Genomic DNA, 21,193 nt, shown 5'->3' with positions numbered 1-21,193 from the left:
GAACAGTTAAACTATATATTAACAAATCACTAACATGTGTTATGGGGACTCTTTATTATAATATTTATATATTTTAGTCATTTATTTAAATGTTTAATACGAAATAAACAGATGGTTCATTATAATCTTTTATCTTTAACATACATTGTATGTCAACTGTACCTCCTGTCTTAATTACTTCACACCTTACTTAATACAGTAATACACAGCATGTCATATTGTACAAGTTACAACATTTCATAATTGATATTTGTCAGTATAAAGTGTTCCATTTTTTTCATCATATAAATATAAACCAGTCATTCCATAAATTTATGCTGTTTACAGTTATGAAATTTAAAATGATTTTAAATCGATCAATGTAATGATATTGAGTTATTTTATATTCATATGACCTTTAACCTTAATACTCATTTCTGTAAATTTCCACTGACCACGTTGTGCCTGTAGAATGTTATATCCTGGGAGATTTCCCGCCAATGCATCAGTCCAGATAATAAAACTGACTAGAACACACTTGTGTCTTTTCTCTTATTATATTCACATTTGTGAATCGCATGGACCAACATTAATAGTATATAAGATATTCAAAGAATATTACAAACATAAAATCAGAACTTAACACTTTCTCGTTTTATATTAAACTGTAATGTATTTATTGTCTTAATGAAGACAAGCAGCTTTAATTTCATGTAAAATAATTATGTCTAATTATGTTGTTTGGATACTTTAAAGTTTCCATGCGCCGATGTATATTAAAGGATTGCGGTTAACGAGTATGTTATGTCAACTTACACCTCCATTGTCCGAGCACGTGCATGCTTGCTCCTTAATTATTAGTAAAGGTGTTATGATAAATGGCTACCTCTACGTCTTTTTATTTTAATCAAATCATAATCATTGGATTTAAAAAAGATACTGTGATAATTTTCAATCAACTATTTTAATAGTGATCTAAATTAGGCGTATAACTTCAAACACAGTTTTGTTTAATCTTGTATTTTGAAATCATTAAGAAACATCAAAGAGATGATACGCTGCAATGTTATCTGACTAAACATTGAAAATAAGCGATATGAATTCAAAGTTTAAAACTCACTCAAATACCTTTTTCATAGACTTCTGAAATTCATGCAAATATTTAAGGGGTTGTTCTCATCTTTGAAATGAAATCTGATTTGATTTAGGTAATGCAACACATTAATAACAAGGGAAGTAATCATGATATAATATACATATCCGTCTATAACATCATCATTTTTTATAATTAAATATTATTATCCTTTGTTTATGGTTCAGTTTGAATGATTTTATATTAATTAATTAAACAAGATCTATGAAAATGTTTATTTTAACTTTTACAAGCCGATTTCGGTATGGTAACATATATTTCGGTTCGTGACAAACCAGGGAAGTAATCTTGATATATAGGTTTTTGTTTCTAATTTCATAATTATTAATTATTTCGAACTGATTTTTTGCATGAAAGTCAAACTAAACCTATTGTAATAGATTATAATGAAAAAAAATATAATAGAACGCTTAATTGTGATTTTACAAGTCGGTTTCGGTATTGTAACATATATTTCGGTTCGTGACAAATCAGGGAATAATCTTGATATTTAGTTATTTGTTTCTAATATCATTATTAATGATTATTTCGAACTGATTTTTTGCATGAAAGTCAAACTTAACCTATTGTAATATATTATAATGATAAAAATATAATAAAACGCTTAATTGTGATTTTATAAGTTGATTTCGGTAATGAAAAGTTGATTTCGGTAACTTTACCGAAATCAAGTTGATTTCGGTATCGTAACGTACCGACTTTTGACTGTTACAAGCGGAGCAAATTCATTATACTAAAACGTTGCAAAATAGCTTTTGTAGTCTTGAGTTATCTTTTGTGTATTATTGATCCCTTTCGGGTAATTAGATTGAACCACGACAAAATGGCGGATGATGGAGATGTAAACATAGGTGGAAAGCCTATTTCTTCGCTTCGTGTAGTTGATTTAAAGAAAGAATGCGATAAAAGAGGTTTGCCTAAGAGTGGGAGTAAAAGTCAACTTGTCGAACGACTGAAAACGGTAAAAATCTTATTCTGTTATCCAGTAATCGAAATGCGTCCTGTTGATTATAGATAATTTTTTGTGGTGGTTACTTCCCTTGCATATGTATCATAGTATGGTACAATGTATGTCAAAATGTGTTAAAAAAATCAGCTCTAGCTCAGATGCCAAACAACAAAATTACAATTGATACAAAGATTTCAGAAACACAGTTGAAAGCAAAGTAAACGTCAGACCAGATTTCTTCATAGTATGCCTTATTCTCATGGTTTCGGGCCTTCTCATCGATTGGTGATCTAAATAATTGTCTGGTATAAATACTTCTGCAAGGACATACACCATCCGAAAACTACACAATTTGTAATATGAAATTAGGCAAAGCCTATGAAGGGGTAAGTCGTTAAAAATTCCGCTCATTTTTTCCGTTTTAAAAGTGTTCTTGGGTATTTCATGCAACACTTCCGTTTTCACTCACTGACTCAGAACACTCAACGTTTATTATTTATCTGAAAGTTGAGATTTGTTCCGTTATCGGAATACACCGTCTTTTATCATTGAGTTACATTGTAAATGGCGGCGCCTAACTAGAACTGACACTGAAAATTTAATTGATAGGTATAGAATTCTATATATATTTTTAATTGTTTTTTTTTGTGCCCCCACGTTGGTGGCGGGCATTTAGATTTACCCTTTGTCCGTCTGTCCGCACTACCGAATAAGGATAGGGGGCCATCTAACTGTAAACAGAGGATAAGAGAACAATAGAGTTCATTCCGTAACAATAGAGTAAGGGGCCATTGGCCCTCTATTAAACAATAGAAAATAACAAAAGAAATGGCCCCTTATTCCATTTCGGCCGGACGTCCGTCCATCCGTCCGTTCACTTTTGTGTCGCAGGTAACTCAAAAAGTATTTGACCTAGAGTCATGGAACTTTACAGGAATGTTGATCAGCATGTGTAGTTGTGCACCTGGATATTTTCATCTGGATATTTTTAGTATTTTCAGAGTTATTGCCCTCGACTTAGTTAAATTTGCAATTTTCAACTTGTGTCGCATGTAACTCAAAAAGTATTTGACCTAGAGTCATGAAACTTTACAGGAATGTTGATCTGCATGTGTAGTTGTGAGCCTGGGTATTTTCGTCTGGATATTTTAAGTATTTTCAGAGTTATTGCCCTTGATTTAGTAAAACTTTGCAATTTTTAACTTGTGTCGCACGTAACTCAAAAAGTATTTGACCTAGAGTCATGAAACTTTACAGGAATGTTATCAGCATGTGTAGTTGTGCACCTGGGTATTTTCGTGTGGATATTCTTAGTATTTTTAGAGTTATTGCCCTTGACTTAGTAAAATTTTGCAATTTTCAACTTGTGTTGCACATAACTCAAAAAGTATTTGACCTAGAGTCATGAAACTTTACAGGAATGTTGATCAGCATGTGTAGTTGTGCACCTGGGTATTTTCATCTGGATATTTTTATTATTTCAAGAGTTATTGCCCTTGAGTTAGTAAAATTTGGCAATTTTCAACATGTGTTGCTCGTAACTCAAAAAGTATTTGACCTAGAGTCATGAAACTTTACAGGAATATTGATCAGCATGTGCAGTTGTGCACCAGGTATTTTCGTCTGGATTTATTAAGTATTTTTAGAGTAATTGCCCTTCACTTAGTTTCTCAAAAAGGATTTGACATAGTTATTAAACCTTATGGGCAGGTTGCTCAGCATATTTTAGATTTGCACCTGGGGTTTCGCTTGTGGATTTATCCAGTATTTGTAGATTTATTTCCCTTGACTTAGTAAAAAGATTGACAGAACAGTGGCGCGTTGAGGGCACCCGTGTCCTATGGACACATTTCTAGTTATATTTGATTTTCTTTTAAATATACACGTGTAGTCTATAGCCGGGCAAGCCAAAGCCAGGGCCCGCTTGGCGGGCCCGGACTTTGACTTCCCCGTATTAGACACTGGATTTGACAATTCTATCCAATCAAAATGCATAATTGAACAGGTGTAAATGAGCTTACCCTAATAATCAGTTGCTGACCTAATTACTTTAAAATATTCGATATTGATATTATAATTTATCAAACACACTTACAATTAAGCAAAAAAATCATTATGCTATAAGAATTTACTTCAGACTTTGAAACATATATTGATCAGATCGGATTGAAACATGATGACATCACAGGGTGAATCAAGAATCAATGGGTATGTGTCCAGCTGAGCAAGACAATTATGGTTGACATGTTCAGATGTTCTAATCTTTGACCCATTGTTTAAAGTTTTGAACTTTTAGATTATGAATTTATTTAACAAATGCACTTATTTAACTGTATGAATATCTGATATTTGTTGTGCAAGTGCAATTTTTCCAAATAAGAGACACAAATTGACGAGAGAAAAGCATTTATAAGAAGGATAGTCCTACAGTGTGTGTTTTTAGTTTTATTTATACTGGGCGTCGGTTTCCTATATGTCCCAGACTAGTCGGCCTCTATTACGATTAATGGTAACGTAGAGCCTGCAACGGAGGACTTATTCGCCTGCAACGTCGTCGATGTCATAGAGCCGCGGCGGAGGTCTTTTCAAGCTGTCGATCGTCGTAGACCTTCTCTAGGACCAAATTCATTGCTTCATGAACAAATGACAATAGAGGAAAGGCACCTCTTCCGAGAGCAGCAGCTCTCTTTAGGGCCACATCCTTCGTCGTTGGTTAGGTCACACCAGCTAAGTGACCTAACTAGGTCACCCATCTGGTGTGACCTATGCCTTCCGAGCGACGTGCACGCCACGAAAGGAAGTCGGAAGATTGTCCTACAGGGCCAAAAAACCCTTCTTTGTAGAGGCCGAATATAGGCTGCTTCCCCAACCAAAATAGCCTCTTTTTCCCCACTTTGGTCCTCAAAATTCCCCAGTCTTTTGAAATTTCCCATAGAATTTTGGACAAAATTAAATGATGGTGTTGAATTAAGGTCTTTTACTGCCTTATTAGTATTTCCCAGTGCTTTTTGCTTTTCTATTTTGAAGAACTTGTTAAAATTTTGTGTTAAATTTGAGACCCCTTTTCCCAAAGTTTGCAAAAATCAAGCATATTTTCCCCAAGAAAAAGGCTGAAGCCCCTTCCCAAAAAAGGTGTTTTGGCCCTGTCCTAATTGTAACACCTACACGTACATTGTGTAACCTATTTCATATCTATCGTTCATTAATCTGATATTTTACATTTTTCATTTTCCATGTTACGTTAGGTGTAGCAAACATTTTGACATTAGACATGGATTTAGATGCATTTAAACAATAAAGACAGCTTATATTTACATTAATATTGACCTATTTATGACCAAAACCTCAAAAAAATACCAAATTAACAAAATAATTAAAATGTCACATCTGAAAAATCATGGCTAAATCCTCTCATTTAATTCCTTATACAGCGATAAACAAATGGCCGTCATACAGTGCACGAAATCTGATTGGCTAATTCAAATGCAAACCTTTAAATGAGTCAGAAGTTTCTAACAGAATTTTTTTTAACAAAATAATTGCCCATGCACCAGCAGCATTGTTGAATTTTTCCATTCAAAAATTTGGTATATCCGTAAAGCGCTTTACTTAACCAGTATGGCCGATAGGCAAAAATAGTTAAATAATAATATTGGACTATAAGTAGAGTTGTTATTAGGAGTTGGCTAGCAGCCAAATTTATCACCTAAAATGAAATTCAGGACACCTCAAGATAAAAGGCAAGCTAATTAATAAATTAGTTACCTCAAACGTATATTTGTGTCTTATTTACAATATCCCCTATACATTTTGTTTGATTTACAATATTCTGTATACATTTTGTTTGATTTACAATTTCCCCTATATGTCTTGTTTGATTTACAATATCTCATAATATGTTTGCCGGTCCGTTCTTGTTTATCACTCGTTATCACCATTACATTTATGATAGTAAATACTAATTAATTACAACTGTACATTACAATAATATTCATCATTGAAACTGAATGATGTAAATTGATAGAATTTGGATAATTATTATGAATTAAAGAACTTTTCTTCTTAATCAATTGCATTTAAAAGTTTGAGTCAGAAACTGTTGAACCTCAAAAAAAAACATTAACAAAAAATGTGTTGATGTAATGTTGTGTTGATGTTAATCAAATGCTTAAAATAAACTTTATTGAGCAACAGGTCACTTCTCTTTAAATTACAAAACTTCTCCATATTTTTCCTGAAGGGAGAAGTCACTTCTCCTTAAATTTTCAGTCCAAGGTAGTCCATGAACCTACAAATACAATATACATGTACACTTACATTATAATATTTAATCAGATGAGAGCAAAAAAATTTTCTGAAGAAATTATTTTAATATTAAATTCTTTTTGGTCTGATTTCAATATTAATTATTATCACATAAACCGCGACGCAGGAGTGTCATAAAGCCATTTAATAAAAACGATATGACACTAGTGTAATAAGACTGACGTGATGTCATTTGCGCTATATATTAACATAGCGTTAAAACGCGCTAATGTTAGCGTTACACTAGAGGCGCGTCCTTCAAAAATACTAATTTTAACAGTTTACTGTTCTTATTTTATATATGTGATAAATAGAATATTATATTCGTATAGCTTTAATACTAAATTTATTGAACTCGTTGAATAAAACAATATTATGCTCGCCAGAGGCTCGCATAATATGATTTTATTCAACTCGTTCAATAAATTTAGAATTAAACTACACTCATTCAATATCCTCTATTTAATATATAATGTACAATAACATATTTCACTTATCAAATAAGAAATTATGTGGTCTTAAATCTGAGTTGGTCGTTAGTAGGGATTCTACTGTTTATGTAAATTGCCTGGTTTAATTCCAGCTATTAGTGTTGCATTGGACTAAGGGTTTCTTCACATTTACATTTTCTCTCTTTCAAAAACCAAACATGTTGACCAGTACCTTTGGAAAGGGTCAGTGGAACTAGTTTTCTTGCACTCAGTCTACATGCAAATTAATCTATATTTCTATTTATAAGGCTGTCATCTTTAAAGACTTTTTAAATTTATTCTGATGTTGCTGTCAAATATTAAGAATAGGTAGTTAATTAATTTTTTACTGTTATATTGTGTATTTAATTAAGTGTTGGTCTTTATTTCAGCAACTGCTTGTTGAAAATCTAGGAAAAGAGCATGAAGGTAAGCTTCAAATTATTACTATGGCAACAGTTACATGTACAGTTAATCAATAAAATTAAACACATCTTTATAAATATTTCTTGTTCAATTTAATTGGAAGGAAGGAATACATGTATAACCATCATGAGATATTAATTTTGGTTGTTTCTTTTCTATATTTTGAAATATAAAACTGCTTGTAGATTATGTAAAAAGATTTAGTAAATGTTAACTATTACCACACCTTCAATTTTAAACCACTTTTCCATGAATGACCTTGTATACTTACCATGATTGATAAAGGTATTTTTAATCCTTTTGTTTGATTTGTTTTGCGATAAATTTGATACTTTCTGTTTTCAGCTCCATCTCAAGGGGTAAGTTTGCTTAATTTTAAATTATTTGGTGTTTTAGAATAGGAATTTAATACTTTTGGTATATTAACAAACTTATTTTGGTATCAAAACATGATAATTTTGATCATAATATTGGAACAAGTTTATTGTCAAGTAGAGAAAGTTGATGTTAATTGTTTATAATGTTAATCTCAATGTATACATTAATTCATATAAATATTGCAGCAAGTTTTTCCAGAAATGTGAATGAATGTTACTTCTTCTATATATATGCCATAGAAATTACATCCATTTTCAGGATTTTTTTGGCTTATCTTATAGCCATTATTGGGTCATATTCCCAAATGAAAACAGTATATTATTTTCCCAATCCACAGAATAAATTTCCCAATTGAAAGTTACAAAATAAAAATATTGATTAAAAATTCTAAAATCTTTGCAAATAAAGGCTTCTTTACTGTAAAAGTGCTTATATGTTTGAAGATGCCATCATAGACAGTAATTGTTTGCATCCATTTAATGACTGCAAAATTTCAGTTGTGCATTTTGCCCCAATTTTTAACAAAACACAGCTAAACTCCCAATTCCATGGGTATGGGTCAATTATTCCCAAAATCTTGGCAAAAAATCCCTGATTTTTCAACAAGCCCTTTTGGCATAGAAAAAAAAACAACTAAAAAAATAAAAGATTGAAATATCGATATTATTTCTGAAAACTAGATAAAAACTATAATGTGACAGTACCATAATAAGCAAAATTGTTGAATTGATATACCCCACCAGAATGGCAGATTATTCCCTGCGGTCTGGAGACCGCAGGGTATTGGTACGCGTTTAACTTTTGAGGCATGGAGGAGCACATGACAAGTTTTTGGTACATGGAGGAGCATGTGATCTGTAATTGGTTAATTGACGTTTTCGAAAACCTGGCTAAATACCGTTTCTCAGTACATTACCGAACTACCTCTAGGGAATTAGTCAGAATTAAATCTAATTAAGAACAAAAACCTATTACGTGATATTTCTAATTTTCTATAATTATTTTACTGTTTAAGGTGGAAAAACTTGAATGATTTATTTGAAAATCATCATTGTTTCTTTGATATATGTCTCTCAAATTTCACAAACAATAAATTGTTCATACTGAAAATCTACAAAATTAAAATATTCGTAGTGGCATCTGCCATAATAAATAGAGATGTTTTCTGAGTAAACTTGTGTGTTTACTCTTTTTTTTTGCTTGGAATTATTCATAAAATGATAGGCCTATTTAATCATTTTCTTAGCAAGAAATAATTGTTTTATGTTCGACCAGGGTCTTTCAAATTTGAAAGACCCTGGTTCGACCTTCTCCAGTCATCAACGGTCACCAGTTTCGAAAGACCTTCTTCTATATTGATCGATTATTGTCAACTATATTCCAGATATAAACGTTTATTTATTCCCCTCTCCCCAAAAAAATTTTGAAAATAGTTAAATGAAATATCTTTATATCATTAAAAATGTTCCCCGCAGGAAGCCATTTTACTTGTAAAAATCACTTGATTGATTAGGTTTCTAGTAAATGTATTTTGTACTTTAAAGCATTATAAGGATAAAAGCCCAAAAGAGTGAGTAGTGTTAAGTAAAAGGACATCCTTTTAAGATAAAATGGCACTTACATATTATTTTGACATAAATTAATCCCATTTTCCAAGTCATTCGTTATTGGAATGACAGTTTTATCTTTGAAGCGTAATGAACGCAGGTTCAAGCTCAAATTATCAACTTCATTAAATAAAATTAGATCAGGGATAAATGTAATTCAAATATTAGGTTTTTTCTCAAAGAAGATTCATAAGAGCTTAATGGTTCTTAAACAGATTTCTAAAATTAAGTATAAAGAATACAAAGTGCGGTGAATCCACAATTGTGCAAATTAAAAAGTTCTACTTATTACAATTTTAAGAAAACAAATTACAATTCACAAAAGCACGCCCGGCAAACTGTCGCTCCACTTCAAAATTGTGGTGTACGGTAAAACGAGCGAACGGCATTTCCGAGATAGAGCGGAAGGCCGATTTAAACGCCTAATTGTAAGTATTGTTTATGTTTTTGTTTTGTTATTCATTTAAGTTGTATTGTTTCGAAAAACAGAAAATGTAGTTCCGTGTAGGATTGATTTAGGCTTCCAATGATCTAAGCTGTTACAAAAAGAAAATTATATTAAGCCCGGGAGAACTTTTCTCCCTGACGAAGCGAACGACGATTTGTAGAATATTGAACTTCCCAATCATAGAAATGCCATACCCTTCGGATTTCTTGAAAAAGTGTATTAGTAAATTATCAACCCGTAATAAGAACTTGTCCTTCGTGCAACATAAATTACTCCTGAAAGATTTCTTAAATTTGTAAATCGATATTTTTCTAAAGTAGTGGAGTGAAAGGGCAAGAGATGGAGCAAAAGGTTCGATGTTGAGCGCAAGGCGATATTATTTTGACGTATTGAGAGGAGCGTAGTCTATGATTTTTTATATATAAAAGCTATAGAAGTTAAAACAGACATGATCAAGTGTTGAGACCGATATATATATTCTTTTTAAAGACAACTAATAAAGTGTGATATCCTTTCAACGACTATAGCTTAATAAATGTAATCGCGAAGGTGTCACCTATGGCTGCCGTGTAGATTCCATAATTTATGTTCGAAATTTGGATGAGGCCCGACCATAGAATCATACACATGTATGCATGGCATAATACAGGATGCCACTTATTCGAGGTCAGTCATGATTTTTCACACGGTTATTTACATTTAAAAACGTGTGTCCGTGCAAATTTTTGACAAAATCGAATATTTTCAGTTCTACCGCGAACAAATTTTTCCGAGCAGGTACGTGTAACGCGATTGTTCCCGCCAAAATGTTATGTTTTTCGAAAAAAGTTAGATATTCAAGGTGCAGAACTGAAACAAAGTTATGCAATGAATGAAACACATTAAATTAAATGGATCACTACTACCGAGTTCAGTTCACAATGACTTTCTGTAATTAATAGCTCTAACGTACCTGTTCTGAGCAATAACACAAATAAGCCACGTTTTCATGAATTTGTAAGGTGGGGAAACGCTATGAAAATGGTTGACAAGTGTCAGTCGTTATAAGGATGTAACACGTGTTCCAGTTATGTTTCAAGATACTTCCTCCCTTATTTAGCATTGTTGTTTAGTTTATTATTTTCCTCTCAAAGTGTAAATAGAATTTTTTACTTTAATCAAACACTGCAAAAACTAAACAACAATGCTAAATAAGGGAGGAAGTATTTTGAAACATAACTGGAACACTTGTACATCCTTATAACGACTGACACGATGCCCCACCTTACAAATTCATGAAAACGTGGCTTATTTGTGTTTGCTCTGAACAGGTACGTTAGAGCTATTAATTACAGAAAGTCATTGTGAACTGAACTTGGTAGTAGTGATTCATTTAATTTTAATGTGTTCCATGCATTGCATAATTTTGTTTCTGTTCTGCACCTTGAATATCTAAGTTTTCGAAAAACAACATTTTGGCGGGAACAATCGCGTTACACGTACCTGCTCGGAAACATTTGTTCGCGGTAGAACTGAAAATATTTGATTTTGTCAAAAATTTGCACGGACACGTTTTTAAATGTACATAACCGTGTGAAAAATCATGATTGACATTGAAAAAGTGGCATCCTGTATTATGCCATGCATACATGTGTATGATTCAATGGTCGGGCCTCATCCAAATTTCGAATCTACACGGCAGCCATAGGTGACACCTTCGCGATTACATTTATTAAGCTATAGTCGTTGAAATGATTTCACACTTTATTAGTTGTCATAAAAAGGTATATAATTTCGGTCTCAACACTTGATCACGTCTTTTTTAACTTCTATAGCTTTTATATATAGAAAATCATAGACTACGCTCCTCTCAATACGTCAAAAGAATATCGCCTTGCGCTCAACATCGAACCTTTTGCTCCATCTCTTGCCCTTTCGCTCCACTACTTTAGAAAAATATCGATTTACAAATTTAAGGAATCCTTCAGGAATAATTTATTTTGCACGAAGGACAAGTTCTTATTACGGGTTGATAATTTACTAATACACTTTTTCAAGAAATCCGAAGGGTATGGCATTTCTATGGTTGGGAAGTTCAATATTCTACAAATCGTCGTTCGCTTCGTCAGGGAGAAAAGTTCTCCCGGGCTTAATATAATTTTCTTTCTGTAACAGCTTAAATCATTGGAAGCCTAAATCAATCCAACACGGAACTACATTTTCCGTTTTTCGAAAAAATACAACTTAAATGAATAACAAGACAAAAACATAAACAATACTTACAATTAGGCGTTTAAATCGGCCTTCCGCTCTATCTCGGAAATGCCGTTCGCTCGTTTTACCGTACACCACAATTTTGAAGTGGAGCGACAGTTTGCCGGGCGTGAAAAGGACGCTTTGTTCACTATTCTCATGTTATGGGATATTATAAAACAATTTCACAATTGTATTTAATCACAGAATTGTGAATATTTCATCTGTATACAGTATTTAATCTCAGAATCGTGAATATTGGTCTTGTATACAGTTACAGGAAGATGAATGCCAGAATGAGTTTATCAAGCAATACCTAGCCCAGCAAAAACAACTGATTGAACATGTAGAAAGCTCTTGTAAGTATAACCTTTTATATTGTGTGATTATTCCCTAGTTTTATTGTCAAAATGTTTGAATAAATTACCAGTAAAACACTTATAAATGATAGTTTAAAAAAATCAACTATGATAGTTTAAAAAATCAAAGGTTGATCATAATTGTATTGACCCTAGATTAGTGTGAACCATTGATGAAACATTTTCTGCTAGCTAATTATTTTTTTATCAGGATGTTAAAGCTACTATCCCACACATCATTGTTTGGGCATTTTGGAAATAAAATGTCATCAACAGATAAAATTTCACCACAGACTCGTACATTATGGAACTAGATGATTAATATATTTCATGTCTGAAGATATAACATTTAAAAACGTTTTCGGGAGTTTTCATTTAGACATATAGGCAAAATTAAAACAGTTCAATAGAATTTCTTTAAACTTGGCATGTTGTTAGAATATGATAATAGAAACATTTTAAATGAAAAAAAAATGGGGTCATGGTTCTCATTTATGCCCTTGAATTGGACTTTTTGTTAAATTCAAGGGCAGATAATTTACAATAAAGGAAAACAATACATTTTTTTTCTTATTTTCATGAAGCTTTCCTTCGTTATAATCGATATGCAAAATTTCAAACACAAATTTAGAGTGGATGTTTTTTTTTCCACTTCTTCTTTTAACCTGTATATTTTTTGCTTTAAAAATGGCCTATTTTTTAAGAATTTAAAGTACTTTCATTTCCATTGAAAAATGATTACGGTTCTGTAATTTTAGACTGTTTTAAGGTTTTATTTTGTAAATATTGACTTTAATTTAAAACTGACACTTATATAGTAAGTTTTGCCTGCAACAAGCCGTCCTAATTGCAATATGTTCACGGTTGAAGGTTATTTATATTTGTGTCAAGTGAAACATAACAACTGTTAGGTCACACTTATCTTGTGAAGACTCCAAATTTTACTTCTATGCATATTTTATAACTGTAAAGAAATATGATGATGTTAATAGATCCTTTTGTGTCGGAGAGTAGCTTTAACCTCGATAGAATTATTATAAGCCCAAAGCTCAACACAATAATTGATATGTTTGCTTGCAGTTAATTTGAAGTGGTTGGCAGTAATATGTTAGTTTGTGTGTAGAATTATTAAGTACATTGTAGGGCTTAAATGTTGTGGATATGCTTTTCAAAAATGATAAAACATGCAACTTTGCTTGATTAGAACTCAGACTTTGATAAGTTTTTTTTTTTGTAAGAGAGCATCATACATGTAGATTGCATTGGACAAAATTTCTGATTTTTCTTTTAAAAGAAAAATATAACTCCTAGAATTTGTTTCTTTAGATTGTTAGATACTTTTTGAAATAAAGTAATTTGAATACAGTGGTGAGCAATGATGAGAAGATGTTTAGTTTGTATATACATTGTTAACTTCTAGATATCTTATCAAGGGAGATCAGTCATGAGAGCAATTATTGTGTTTTGTATAAGTTACGGTTACTGATTAAGTATTCTATTGTAAATGTGCCCAGTGATATGTAAAGATTTTCAGTTAACATTTTAATATTATTCAAGTGTTAACTGTAAATACCTACTATGGGGACATAATGAACAGTCTGTATAGATTAATGTATTTATATAATTTTTTATGTATTTACGTATTTCAATGTTTCAAAATTAGTGCATTATGGGCATTTATGACCAGAGCTCATTGATATGTTATTGACATTTCTTTAAGACATGTGAGAAATCTGGTTAAGCAAATTTACACAGAGCTGTTTGATTAATTCGTAAAATATTTAAATTAAGTTATCATGTCTGTCTACCATTGAAAAGTTACCTGACTGGCCGGCTCACACTTTGTCCTGTACATGTGTGAAACATGGTTATTTGCTAAAAAAGTTTCCAAATGAAGATTTGAGGTTTAAAAAGCATGCATATATTCTTCTTAAAACTATGATACTTATTTATTTCTATATATCTAATATTAGTGATAATTTACCTTTGTTGAAAGACCTTTTATTAACAAGGACCATAATTTTATCAACCTTGTTTTATGTGTCATAGGATGTACTTGTGAACTATTGAATGAATTTGGTAAATTTTTAACTTGTCTGTAAAATCCAAAAGGATTCTAAAATTCATCGTAAGTTATGATGACAATTTTAAAGGATTTTCATAATATGTTAAATATGATAAATAAATGATTATTGATGAAAAAAAAACATATTCATTAACATTGTAAATTAAGTGTGTAATTTTGGAAATGGTATTATGATTAAAAAAAAAAGATGGGAGAAAACTCCTGCTTATTTTAGAACACAGGATAAAATTTAGAACAGAAGAATATTTTCATTCAGAATGATATTAAAGACCACAGGATCAGTATTCTGTACTATATTGTTTAAAATTTATTACAGGCAGTGTTCATAAAGTATTTATATTGTATTGAATAAACCATTGAATAAATATTGCTTATAACAATGTTGAGACGGTCCCCAAGATTTTATCTTCTGACAATTGGGGGGAAATGATAATGCCTAGCATGTGTTTGTGAGAAAAAATATCAACTCTGTATTAACATGACATCATGCTTACTGTATGGCAGTTAAGCAATGCAATAATCTGTTTATGAAAATTATTCTTGTGTTATTAAACAAATTTCGTCTTGAGTATCAAAAAATATTGGATAAAATGTATTATGAAATAGTGTTTGAAGAGATGATATTGATTTTCAATAATGTGAGAGGCAAATAAAATTTTGTTGCTAGGATGCCTGGAGAAATGATGAATCGTCAGTATTAAGTAGGTTTTTTTACAGTTAAATTTTATGTGATCTTATATATATATGAAGTTATACTGTTCTGTATTGATTTTCTATGCACAGGTGTGAATATCATTTTAGATTCTTTTAATTTATAAGTATAACTTTCATAGTTTTAATTATTTTTGATGAAAATGGTTCAGGAATAAATATTTTGATAAAAAGTAACATGGTTTATAATAACAGATAAAATTAAAGGAAGAAATGTGAGGTTCAGAAAGTGTTACGGTATTCTTCAAATGAAAAATGGCTTTAGATGGTGTAAGGGGGAAGATCGACAAGTATATATATATGTATATGAGCTGCGCCATGACAAAACCAACATAATGGGTTTGCGACCAGCATGGATCCAGACCAGCCTGCTTATCTGCGCAGTCTGATCATGATCCATGCTGTTCGTTACCAGTTTCTCTACTTGTAAAAGGGTTTTTATGGAACAGCATGGATCCTGATCAGACTGCGCAGATGCGCAGGCTGGTCTGGAAACATGCTGGTCGCAAACCCATTATGTTGGCTTTGTCATGGCGCGGCTCATATATCATGATTGCAGGTTTTGTAGACTATTTTTAGAACATGATTTTGATACCATGTCACTTTAGTACAATAATGGGTTTACTCCTTGTATAATTTAATAGGAGTTTACCCGTTACTGCACTAGGTGACAATATTATATAGAAAGTAATGTTTTAACTTAAATATCCACGAGTGCAATGATATTCTAAAGGAAAAAGTTCAATAGAAATAAAAAGTTCTCACCCTATCCAGTGCATTTGCATCTTCTTAATACTAAATCATAGTCTGCTGAAACCAAAGTTGATAGCTAAGAGCCTGACCCAGCTTTATTATGTTGACTTGCTAGCCTAACATTTTCAGATCTGTAATTAAAAGTTTAATGGGTTAAACGTTAAATGATCTTAAAGCAAGGTTCTAAAGTTATGTATTCTGAATTTCAGTGAACAGTTCAAGTCAAGAGAGTGATGCAGATGACTCACCAAAAAAGCGAAAATCTGTGGACCAGTCTCCACCAATCAGATCTCCACCTGTAGAAATTTCACCAGAAAAACCAGTCCACTTTTCAGAAAAACCAGAATCAACACCTACCCCTGCTGAAAAAACATCTCAGGCAAAGAGTTCTAGTGAACTAAGCAAGGAGCCGGTCTCTCAGGGAAACAAGAAACCAGCTATTGAAGAAGTTAAGGAACCAGTCTCTCAGGAAGTGAAGGAACCAACTCCAGAGAAAGGAAGGAAACCAGTCATTGAAGAAACAATTAAACCAGTAGAAAAGGTTCAAGACCAGAAACCAGATGGAGATAAGAAGGAAAGGGAACCAGTAGAAAGTAAATCAGAAGGAGCTGTGGAAGAAACAATGGGTAGAAGTAGAAGAAGGCTATCAAGGCTGGATTCAGGATCTAAAAGGTTTGTTTGATAACCTTATTTTAAATATATAAAATATTAAAGGTTTCTTTTGACTCAGTTTGATTGTAATGGTACCTTTTATACACAAAAAGGTGAAATATTTTGCAGGAACTATAGTTTCAAGGTATAAATGATTATTCTAAACCTAAGAAGGAAAAGAAATTCGAAAGAGGTCAATTGACACTTTAAGATTTGATAAAAACCAAGTAAAACGTGCAGAAAAATTGCTTTTTATCGAAGTTAATACCTGTTAAACAAATGGAAAGGTAAAAGTTATTCTTGTGTTTGGTAGTCAGCTCTTTAAATACTTTCTTTTAAGTTGCCAGCTTTCAACGGTGATGGCTTTTTTCATCTGCAGAAATCTTGGTCATTAGCTCAATCATTGAGCACATGTTTACAAAAACTAGTTGGTTTGCAGTTTTTTGACTGACAAATGATCATTTAATTTATACCCAAAATATTTTTCCTTTGACTGAAAAAAATTTATGACATAATGATTAGTGTTCATTACAGCATGTTGGTGTTGAAGATTGAATACCATTAAAGCAGGTGCTAGGGGGCATGGGAGATGCTGCACTCTAATATCATCTTTTATGAACAGACCCAATACATTGTTTCTGAAGGATCATTCTTTTCCCAGATTTTTTAACCATGCTGAATATGGAAAAATGACTTGTCCATCTTTGTATCTAGGCATAACCATTCATCAGTTTTAGGGAACATTTTCAAAAGATATGCAGAAAATGATCAGATGGGTTGGATGTGCCTGCTGTTCTTGGTCTGCACTGATTACATGGGTGAAAAATGTTGCCTATAGTAGGCCAACAGTTGATAATGCCCTTAACGATTTAAGTACTAATAGCTATGATAGATATATACCATTAGTGATGAGTTTTGCTAGCAGCACATTATGCAGGCCTCGACACTAACTTTTTTAGCAGGTGGTACGCTGGACCACTAGATTTGAAAGTTAGGTGGTCCTTCCAGAAGTCAGATGGTCAGTAATCATTATTATGTCATTTTACTGCAAATGTAGAAAAAAATGTTTAAACTTTATGACAAAGATGTATTATTAACCTTTAAAGAAAACAGATATTTTTAGATAAAAAATTTTCATCTAATCAGAAAAGGGAGAGCAAGTCGGTATGCATTTTATCGTAGAGTTATTTGTTTCAGTCAAAAAAACACAACAGAGCTCTTATTTATGTTAACTTTTATATTAAAGTGATTTCTCCCTCAACTCAAATTAGGGAATAGTGAAGCCATTTGTGTCTGTTATTTTCTTACTGTTATTCAAATATTCATTGCTGATACGTGGTACGTCTTATAATCATAATAATAACATAGCATCTTTTATAGATCAACATTTTTAATGGAACTAATAAATTATCTTATCCTTGTTTTTGAAAACAAGGAAATATCTAAATTATTAAAATAATGACAACGTACGTTATTATTTACTATAACTTATCTTATTTTTCTCACAGATTTGTAATACAGAATTTTACCTCCCTGTTCCTTGTTGGTTGATATTCATTTTTGACATTGGGTATTTTTAACCTTTTAAAATAGTTTTAACTCGAGAAGAAACAGATCTCTTATCTTTAAACAGTTAAAATAAAGATAAATAGCATCTATAGAATTACTAGATGTATTTTTTCTAGTTTGCTGCCGTTATTCAAGTATCTGAAATTTAAGTTTATCCTATATCATATAATTACCATCATCGGATACTCACAGTTGATTAACATGTATTATAACATAAATGTTAATGGTTCCGCCGTGGTTATCAGACGATGCATAATTACTAGCACCATTTGAATGGATTTTGTACCTAAATTCATATCACAAATTCTTAACTCTTTTAACTTGCATAAACAAAATTTTAGCGACTTAAAATGAAAATTATTGATGACTTAGAACTTCTTGAACTAATCAGAGATTTAATGAACCATATACATCGGACATAGATTTTAAACAAAATTATATAACATGTTTTTGACCAAATCGCCATTCTCCCAAATGAGCCTTGCATCAACCAGAAAATTCAAGTGGTCCGACGGACCAGTGGGTTTTAAAATTAGGTGGTCCTTGTCAAAATCAAGTGGTCTCGGACCAACGGACCACCGCTAATGTCGAGGCCTGTTATGTATGGAATCTGACTAGACTTTAAACTGCTAAATTTTTGAAATGGATTTTCCTGGCTTTGAATTTTGAACAGTACATTCAAAGTTTAAGGAATTTCAAAATCAAAATATGATTAATATGTTACCAACAGTACTGAGCCAGGTCAGGCTGATTAGATGTGCAGGCTGGTCTTTGTCTTCTGTACTGGACACTACTGGTGTTAGAGGCTTACCACTTATGGTCCCAGCAGGTTCAGGGATATACCCTTTGCTTCTGGCCGCTTAACTTACAGTTACAACTCTTTCAAGAATCAGCTATTAGATTACAGAAACAAGATTAATTTACCATTTATAAATTTTATAAACAATTTCTGTGCATGAATTAAAAGCTCTATACCCTTCAAAGACATTTTTACCAGTATGTATGCACTTGTTATAACTGATATGCATACATACATGTACATATATAATATATCTACAGGGAAGTGCTCAGATAAGAGAATGTAGGTCAATGTTGATTTATAGTTAGTTTTTAATATTTTGAATTTATTAAGACAAAACTTCAGTTTATAGAGGTATGATTTTTATTTTTTTTATTAATGATTGAATGAGAAGATTTCACTTGTAAGTAGATTTGAATGCTCTTCTTTGATCCTTTCCTTTAATTTAACTTGTTAATTTGACTAAATATATTCTTTCCTTGTTCAAGTTTTGACAATATAATCTTATATATAAATTGCTTTACATTCACATGATAAGATAAAAGAAAGGCAATTTGAGCATACACATTTACTGAAATAATAATTTATAAGTTCACATGTAAATACATGCAGTTTTTAATTCATCATTACTGAAATAATTTCTGTATATGTATATACATGTACATGCTATTTCTAATCTATTAAATTCACGGAACAAATTTTGTTGGTTTAATTAACATAATGCTTGATTTTTTGAAAATGTTTACAAACTAATTAAATTTATACCCCATCTTAGCTTGAAGAAATATGGTCACTTGATCTCACTGCTGTGGGTTTGAATCCCTGTGTTAGTCATCCTATTAACATAAAAAAGATTTTACTAAGATATTTGTTCATTCCTGTAAGGACTTTACAGGGGTATTTGGGGGCTTACCACCACTTGTATGGATTGTATATGAAAAACAAAATATCCCGTTACTGTGTGTCAATGTTGCCTATACCCCAAAAGAAGAATTACATGATCATCTTACATATCCCACATGATTTAAAAATAAAGGCGTGTCGAATGATTATTAATGTCATTGACTTCAAACCACTTGCCCCTCATGGCTGAGAGTTTGAATCTAGTTGGGTACTTCAACAAAATGGAAGGGCACTATCATCTAGTATTAAAGCTAGAAAGTAAACCCCTATCCCACAGCCCTAAATCCCCCCTCCCCCCCCCCCCCAAAAAAAAAAAAAATATATAATACACACAAAAAACAACAAAAAAAACAAAATTATTGATATTTTACATAAAAAAAATGATGATATTTTTTTTGTTTCAGCCAAGGGGACGTGTCAGAAGTAAAACCAGTGGAAAGACGAAGCAGGAGGACTAGGAACTCAGGATCTGCTGGTGATGATCATAATATCCCAGTTGAAGCTGTAACAGATAAAGTCGAACCTGAGCCAGTAAAGGGCAAAGGTGAAGTGAGTGAAGTTGAAGACAAAGAAAATAAAGAACAAACAGATGTAGATGCCACAGCTGCTGATACTGGCAAACAAGAAAATGGTGATATAGAAAAGGACAAAAAAGTTGAAGAGAAGATGGACATTACTGAGAAAGGTAAAGATATGTTTGATAGGAGCAGAGATTTATATTACAGAGGGATAAGAAGCTCTAAAAATAGAAAATTTTCCAAGCCTGACCCACAATCCCATGTGCAAGATTCATTGCAGTTTATAATAATGATAAAACCCTGATTCAGAATTTAAGAGTTTGACATCATAGCTCTGTGATAGGTGGTACTTATTTGTACATAGAAATTCTAAATGCCAATGAGGTTACCGTTGGTTGATATACAGAAATACTTTTAAACTTGTGCTTAATCAAGCAAATAAAAAAAAAATGAGTTAAAATTAGATGTTTGTAACAGATTATAGTACTCTCAAAGGAGCTCAACCGAGGTCTAAAAAGGTTAAAGTCATATTTTAAATTTCTATATAGATCAGTAGATCAATATCATATTGCAATTAGGACGGCTTGTTGCAGGCAAAACTTACTATATAAGTGTCAGTTTTAAATTAAAGTCAATATTTACAAAATAAAACCTTAAAACAGTCTAAAATTACAGAACCGTAATCAAGTGGAATAGGCATTTTACTACATTTTAAATATTATTTATTAGTAATTCTAATGCATTTCAATTTTTCAGCTGATATAAAGAAAGTTCAAGACAGATCTTCATCAAGGTAATGATTAACTCCTATAATATTTTTCTACAAACCTGATGTTACAAGATCAGAGAAATTGAGAAAATGAGACAGAAATTTTGAAGCAAAGATTTCAATATAAA

The 21,193-nt window shown here is 31.9% G+C and overlaps 1 protein-coding gene across 1 annotated transcript; it reads left to right on the top strand.

Annotated features, from left to right (window-relative positions):
- Window positions 1-1,942: 1,942 nt before the first annotated feature.
- LOC132727085 (apoptotic chromatin condensation inducer in the nucleus-like) lies at window positions 1,943-21,100 on the top strand. The gene is made up of 7 exons (XM_060712496.1): window positions 1,943-2,093; window positions 7,249-7,285; window positions 7,628-7,641; window positions 12,222-12,306; window positions 16,066-16,528; window positions 20,183-20,463; window positions 21,053-21,100. Exons 1-7 carry the CDS (start codon window positions 1,956-1,958, stop codon window positions 21,091-21,093), a joined length of 1,059 nt encoding a protein of 352 aa, XP_060568479.1. The 5' UTR covers window positions 1,943-1,955; the 3' UTR covers window positions 21,094-21,100.
- Window positions 21,101-21,193: the final 93 nt, after the last annotated feature.

This window comes from Ruditapes philippinarum, unplaced genomic scaffold, assembly GCF_026571515.1.
Source record: "Ruditapes philippinarum isolate M1 unplaced genomic scaffold, ASM2657151v2 ctg123_1_1_1_1, whole genome shotgun sequence".
Classification (NCBI taxonomy): domain Eukaryota; kingdom Metazoa; phylum Mollusca; class Bivalvia; order Venerida; family Veneridae; genus Ruditapes; species Ruditapes philippinarum.
The sequence above is the reverse complement of the archived record's forward strand: the minus strand, read 5'-3'. Positions and strand labels throughout refer to the sequence as shown.

Bases quoted from the DNA above. Each gene is read 5' to 3' on its own strand.
- LOC132727085 (XM_060712496.1), top strand. From the start codon at position 1,956: ATGGCGGATGATGGAGATGTAAACATAGGTGGAAAGCCTATTTCTTCG. The intron at 2,094-7,248 runs GTAAAAATCTTA...TCTTTATTTCAG, and splicing joins TTGTCGAACGACTGAAAACG to CAACTGCTTGTTGAAAATCT. The intron at 12,307-16,065 runs GTAAGTATAACC...TCTGAATTTCAG, and splicing joins TGAACATGTAGAAAGCTCTT to TGAACAGTTCAAGTCAAGAG.